Below are 7037 nucleotides of genomic sequence, written 5' to 3'. Positions count from 1 at the left end.
ATCGTTATACACTTAAAAAAAAAAAAAACCAACCTAGATCTTGGCAAATTAGTTCAAACATCAGTGACAAGGTTTGAAGAAGACAAAAAAAATACAGAGAAACAACCATCTTCGAGGATGCTGCCGTGTTTGTTTTTTTTTTTTACCTCCCCTTCTCTTTTTGATAAAATCATCTTTACAGGAAATTTCTGCTCTTCCCCTCAACAGGGAAGTGCTCAGGTTCTGTGGGGATGGGTTTAAAATGTGGTCCTATGTCTTTAAAATAATAATAATAATAACAATAATAATTATAATAATAATAAAAAAAACAGCTGCGATTTCCCCCCCTCTCCTTTAAAATCTCTCTATTTACACGGCTGGTAATTTTTTGTTGTGGTTTTTTTTCTTTTTTTTTTTTCTTTTCTTTTTTAGTTTTTTATTTTCCTTTTGTTAGAAGGCTATATACGTATAAAAATAGACATCTGATTGTAGTGCTTTACTGTGCCTTTGGCCTGCCCTGCAGTTCCTGGGTTCGCTTTTCCCCTTTCAAATAAAATAACGTTAAAATAAGTCCAAAAAAAAAAAAATTAAAAAAAAACCCAAATTCCCGGTTCCTCCCCCCCCTACCCCGCGCTGGGGGGGTGGAAAAAAATAAAAAACAAGCCCCTCCAAATGATCCAAAGGCGAGAAGGCGGCAGTGCAAGGGGCCGGGGGCGGCTAGCAGGAGCACTTGCACTCGGAGATGAGCGGGTACTGCACGGGGATCCAGGTGCAGTACTTCTGGCTGGACCAGCCCTGGCAGTGCCAGCGCAGGAAGGTCTTGGTGACCGACTTGACGGGCTTGCAGAACATGCCCTCGGGCAGCGAGCAGGACTTCTCGGCGAAGCAGTTGCCCTCCTTGATGTAGCGGGGCCAGAAGCGGACGCCCAGGTCCTTCCAGGTGTAGAGGACGGGGCAGTAGGTGTACGCCCAGAGCCACTGCAGCACCTTCCTCCGCGCCTTCTTGCCCACCTTGAGGCGCGGTCCCTGGGGGGGGCCCAGCTCCAGCCGCCGCAGCTCGGCGGGCAGCGCCGCCCGCCCCCGCCCCGCCGCCGCCTCGGCGCCCGAGGCGTTGGCCGGTCCCGGCACGGCCACGGCCATGAAACCGGGGTCGAAATGGCTTCCCAGCTTCTTCCTCAGAGTCCTTTCGTCCAGGTCCTGCTCCTTGGGGTCGTACTCGGGATCCGGGTGCTCCACGATGTCTTTGACGGGCAGGTTGTCGCTGGGCGAGGGTCGCAGCCGCAGGAAGGGCTGCCCGCCTCCCGGGCGCAGCAGCAGCCCCAGGCAGGAGCAGAGCAGGAGCGCCCGGATCGCCGTCATGCTCCGGGCGGGCCCCCGCCGGCCCCGGCTCGGCGCTGCGGGCTCGGCTCCTAGCGCTGCCCGGCGGCGCCTGCCAGCTCCCGGGGACTCATAAATAGGCAGAGACAAAAGTCCGGCGAGGCCCGTTACTTTAAATAGCTCGGCCGGGGTTGTGTGACAGACGCATCTGAGGCTCGCTCCGCGGCCGCTGGCTCCCCGGGGCACCCCGCCGGGCCGGCTCCAGCCGCGGCCGAGAGCGCCGGGGGGTCCGTGCCTCCCCCGCGGGCGGCGGCGGGGCAGGGCAGGGCACGGCGGCGGCCGAGCCTTCCTCCTCCTCCTCCTCCTCCTCCTCCTCCTCCGCCGCCGCGCTCGCTCGCTCCCCCCCAAAATTCACAGCGGACTCGTCTCCATCGCCATGGTGACAGCTGGGCCGAGCCCCACGACAGCTTGTCTAGACGGTGTGACAGCGTTTGGCGTGAGACCGGAGCCCGAGAATAAAACCCTCCTTTATAGCCGGGCGAGCCGGGCGAGGGGGCGGGGAGGAGGGTCACGGCGCCGCGGCCCGCTCGGGCGGCCCCTGCGCGGCCACCGCCGGGGCGCGGGGCTCAGGCGGCGGCGGGCGGCGGCGGCAGCGCCCGCGGCCCGGCCGGGCTCCTCCTCATGGCGAGCGGCTGGGGCGGCCCGCGGGCCCCCGGGGCATCCTCGGCTTGGAGCTGGGGGGGGAGTGTAGGGGGGCGTCCCCGGCACCGGCTCCCGGCGCGGTCCCTGGTGTCGCCCGCCGCTCCGCGCGGCTCCTCGGCGGCGGGCCGGGGGGCGGACTCGGCCGCCGTTCAGCAACCCCGGCGACCCATGCTGCCGCTGCTGCCGCTGCTCCGGGGGCCCGCTCGGCCCCGCCGCGCTCAGCGCATCCAGCCGCGGCTCCGCGCCTCGCCCCTTCCGCGCCCTGCGCTGCTGCCGCCGGCTTGGCGCGGTGCAGCCCAGCCCGGCGGGGCTCGGTTCGGCTCGGTTCAGCCCGGTTCGGTGTGGTCCAGCCGCGCACCCGGCCCCGCCGCCCCCGCCGCCCGCCCGCCGCGCACTGCCGCGCCGCCGCTCGCCGCCCAAGTTAAATACGCGCCCGGCGCGCGGCCGCCCCGCCCCCGCTGTCACTTTCGCCGCGCGCTGAGTGACAGCCCCGTCCCCCCCCCCCCCCTCCCCCGTCCCGTTCCCCCCCCCTCCTCACGCGGCCGCCGCCGGGTCCTGCCGCCGCCGCCGGGAGCGGCCGGCGCCTCTCAGCGCCGGGGCGAGCGGGGGCCGCGGGGCGCTGGCCCGGCCTGGGGCGCTGGTGCGGCGGGGCCGTTCACGGGGAGGCGCCGGGGCCACCACCCCAGCGCTGGGCTCGCAGCGTTGGCCCCCGAGGCAGAAGGAGCCCTCGGCATCCTCTCATCCTCTGCCCGCCGCGGGGCGGTCCAGGCACCGGCGCCGAGCTCCTGAGCAGCCGAGCTTTCCACCACCACCCTGCTGCCCCACCGTGTCTGCTTCTCCACCAGAGCCCATGCCAACTTCGAAGCCCTCTTCAAGCTTCGCGCAGAGCTAAAGGACGAGTAGGGCACCGTGTCCCAACAGCCCCTCCCGGGCAGGACTCTGGGGCAGCACATTGGAGTGTAACCACCAGACGGATGCACTCTGGCATCAGCATCTCAGCACCTTCAGCAAAGGAGGCCGCAGCCTTCCAGGAGCATCACTCTCGCTCGTGAGAAAGTATCCCCGCATCCCTCAGCGTGACATGGTGTGGTGGCAAGCCGGGTTAAATCCGTGGGTCTTTCTTCACCTGCTTCTCAGGAGTGTGGGGCTAAATCTTTTGGCGGAGAGCTGGACCCACAACCTTTGAGGCACAGAGGGTGGGAGCCTGGTGTGTGTCAACACAGCAAAAACCCAAACCCTTCTCACCTCCTTTACCTCCGCATTGCTCGGCACTGAGCTCACACTTGAACCATGTCCAGAAATTGGACACACAGCTGGTTCCTCCAGGCTGACAGTGTGTAAGAACATTCCTGCCCATGCCAGTCACTCCCTCCCAAAGGCATGAGATAACCAGCTACCCACCGGGGCCAAGGCAGGGCGCGGAGGGAACCAGGCAGATCATGGGGCTAGTTTCTCACAGCAACGTGCTTACAACCCACCAAACCAAGCAAGGGGCTGCAGCAGCAGGGCAGCTGGGAGCACCCCACTGGTGAATGATGGGCATGTGAGAAGCTGGCTTTGCTCAGCAGACTAATGAACGGAACATTTCCCCCAGTTTTTTGTCTCTTCGTTATCCCAGAAATGCCAAATGTTGGATTTAGACAGGAAACAAAAACACCCCCCCCCAAAAAAAAAAAAAAAAAAAATAGAGAGGTCAGAGATCCAACCCTGCCTGAGTCTGCATGAAGTCAGAGCATCTTCTTCAGGGAGACAAAGCTGCTGTGCGCCGGCTCAGGAGCCGGTCACAGTGTGTCCCCGTTATTTATGGTGTGCAGGATTAAAGTGCACCTTTGAACGTATCCAGCCTTTCTTTCCTTGCTGTGGATTTCTGCTGGCATGATCCCGGCTTGGTTGCTGAACCCTGAGCCTTCCTTCACTCCTTTGGCTCACACCCACTCTGCAACTAGAGTCATACAACACTGCTGCTCCCCAGCTCTTTTATCATTAGCTCTCAAAACAATTTGCAAAGAGATGCGTCTTGTTACCCCTGGATATTTTCCTTCTTGATACCGATTTCCTGACCCCAGTACGCATGCGATGCTTGAGCTGAAGTCAGCCTGGATACAGAGGCAGACGTGCCCTCTGCCTTCGCTCACTGCTGGGTGGGAAAACGTGGGTCTCTCAGGAGTGTCAGAATTAAAGCAAACAGTAACGAGAAGCAGCTCAGGGCAGAGACACCCAAGAGTCAGGAACGGGGCAATTACTCAGCGAGATGTACTGCTGTTGGCACCGCTGCCTTAGTAAATCCCGGTGAGGGGATTAACATCTGACTGTAATTGTAATAATAAAACCTGACATGTATACAGCATTTTTCATCCTGAAGGATCCCAAAGCACTCAAGTAACTTAATTCCTTCAGCTGTCTCCTGGACTTTATAAACATGCTTCTTAATCATCCTGCAGCAGGCGAAGATGGCTTTGCTCTGGGCACGCTCACGTCACTTGGACAGGTCCCCCGTGGGAGAGGAGAGGCTCTCCAGGGTGGGCTGGAGAAGGTTTCCCCTTTCGGAGGCAAGATCCCTGGAAAGTGGTGCTTGACACGTCCCTGGGGCAGGGGGGAAAGGCACCAAGGTCTGCAGGGGGCTTGGAAGACCCTACCAGCCTTTCTAGCAGGCAACCCACAGTGGTCTAACTGCCATGCTCTTGTGCTAGCCAGCATGAAGCATTTCATTTGGCATTCTTCTGAGCTTTTCAAGGGGCGGGGGCAGAAATAAAGACAAGCCCCTGGGTAGGAAATTTAAGGCTTAATTCTGCCTGCAGAGCCCACCAGCCAAAGGCTCCTTCTCCAGCCCCTTCCCATTTTCTTCTCTTCGGGACCAGAGGCACTGGGGCAAAATCCTATTTATGGCTGTGTGCATGGACTAGGAGGCTGAGCAGTGCCATGCATTCATATACCTCCCTCTTACTGCTCTCTGCAGGCATGCAGCCCAATGCAGAATCTAGCCCTTAATTAAGGGATTTAAAGTTGGAAAGGGCACATATCACATACAGAAAAGCCTTATCAAAACAATTCTTTGTAAGAAGAAAGACATGATGTTAAAGGCACCTTCTGAAGGCTAAAATGGTTGCAAACTGCTTTTGCTTCTTTCCCTTATCTGGCATCCTTCTGCCATCTAAAGAAGACCTGAAAAAAATGCGACAAAAGAAAAAGGGCATTTCTATTTCACATTTGAAACTTAGGCAGTGCCTACTCTGTTTTCGCTGGAAGGCTCCAAGAGCAAGTAAATTCCAAGTAGCAGAAAAACATCAGTGATACTGTCTTAGCAGCACCGTTATTCAGCTGACAAGGTTTTTTATCCTTTAGCTTGTTTTGGACAACACTAATTTAAGTCAAAGCCAGAGACAGAGATACAGAACAAAATTATCTTTGTTGCAAAGTCATCCCTACTCCTTCAGCTGCATGCACAAAAGCATGAAATCCACACCTTAAACTATGAGAAAGCCTCTTGCCCAATCCAGGAAAGCTGGAAGACCACGCTTGAAAACCTAAAAAGTGGATGAAAAAGAGAGGAGAGGAGAGGAGAGGAGAGGAGAGGAGAGGAGAGGAGAGGAGAGGAGAGAAGAGAAGAGAAGAGAAGAGAAGAGAAGAGAAGAGAAGAGAAGAGAAGAGAAGAGAAGGGAAGAGAAGAGAAGAGAAGAGAAGAGAAGAGAAGAGAAGAGAAGAGAAGAGAAGAGAAGAGAAGAGAAGAGAAGAGAAGAGAAGAGAAGAGAAGAGAAGAGAAGGGAAGAGAAGAGAAGAGAAGAGAAACCCCAACTCCCAGCTAAATGTCCTTTGTCTCTTTTGGGTTGTTCTGTTGCTTTCTATTTGCTTGTTTAAGTTTTCCAGGCTCTCTTTATGCTTGAGAAATAATGCTGATGGGCTGGCATGGCAAGTATGGGGAAAGGCTTGGGTCTGACAAGACAAAAGCCCTAATTTTCTCTTAAGGAATGAAAAAAAAAGAAGGACTAAACGACGGTGCACCAGGTTTTCATTAGAGATATGTTTATTTTCCAGTAGAAATACATTACCCTGCTCTCGTCAGTGTGTCTAAAGGAGCGGTTCCCAAAGTATGCCATGGCAAGTGGTTGGCAGGGCTCCACGGTGCAGCCTCCCGCAGCAGCTCACGGGCTCGCCGGTTCCCTGCAGTCTGCTGCAAGCAGGAGGAATTCAGAGGCTGAGAGCGGTTGGCTGGCCCCAAAACCTGGTAAAGGCGAAGGGAGAGAGCGAAGCCCACGCAGCCACCTGGGGCTGGCTGTGGCTCAGCACGCACCTCTGCGCAGTGGGGCTCGGGAACAGGACCCAGGGGTCCCCACTCAGCCGGATTCCCCTGGGGCAAAGATGTCACCGTGACCGTCAAATGAATAGGACATGAGATCAGACAAACACACACAGCATTTCTCCTTTTCATCAGAGAGCTGCTAACTTCTCTAAGAGGTTCGGTAGTCCCGATATTAATGAAGTTAGTCACCAGTTTACAGGTTTCTCTTCCCATCCCATCAGGAGTGGAATGCGAAGAGAAATGGGATGGTAAGAAAGGTGGCCCCAGCCACCTTCTGCTTTGGGGGCTTAAATCTGTGCAGGTCTGGTACTTGTCCTGTTGCCCCCCAGCTCCCTCCTCCACAGCCATGAGCCACAGGCCACGACAAAACCCCCTCGGCTGCCCAGTGCTGCCCTTCCCCAGTGGGGCCGTGGAGGAGCATCTGGGAAAGGTCTCCTGTGAGAAGCCAAGCTAAGAGGCTAACAGCCCCCCAGAGAGACCTCACAGCTCCTGGGAGCTCAGTGCTGCCCCAACACTTACCCCACACCAAGTTCAGAGCTGATGGGAAAGTAAAAACACCCCTGAAGCCCCAAGGAGGGGATTACTTGTGCCTCAGAAATACATTTTCTCTATACCAGGTAGGGTGTTTTTGCTATTCTGAGCTTTCTGGCATCCTTTTTTGTCCTTATCATAAGGTATTTTCTGCTTTTCAGGCTCCTCGTGACATTCTGCCTCTTGGCACCATGGTGTTGTGCCTTGTCCC

The 7037-nt window shown here is 56.7% G+C and overlaps 1 protein-coding gene across 1 annotated transcript; it reads right to left on the bottom strand.

Annotated features, from left to right (window-relative positions):
- Nucleotides 1-696: 696 nt before the first annotated feature.
- Nucleotides 697-1338, bottom strand: LOC141471936 (noggin-2-like). The gene has a single exon (XM_074158678.1). It carries the CDS (start codon nucleotides 1336-1338, stop codon nucleotides 697-699), a length of 642 nt encoding a protein of 213 aa, XP_074014779.1.
- Between the last annotated feature and the right edge of the window lie 5699 nt (nucleotides 1339-7037).

Source organism: Numenius arquata, chromosome 14 (genome assembly GCF_964106895.1).
Source record: "Numenius arquata chromosome 14, bNumArq3.hap1.1, whole genome shotgun sequence".
Lineage (NCBI taxonomy): Eukaryota > Metazoa > Chordata > Aves > Charadriiformes > Scolopacidae > Numenius > Numenius arquata.
This window is presented reverse-complemented; position numbering and strand designations above follow the sequence as displayed.

Bases quoted from the DNA above. Each gene is read 5' to 3' on its own strand.
- LOC141471936 (XM_074158678.1), bottom strand. From the start codon at position 1,338: ATGACGGCGATCCGGGCGCTCCTGCTCTGCTCCTGCCTGGGGCTGCTG.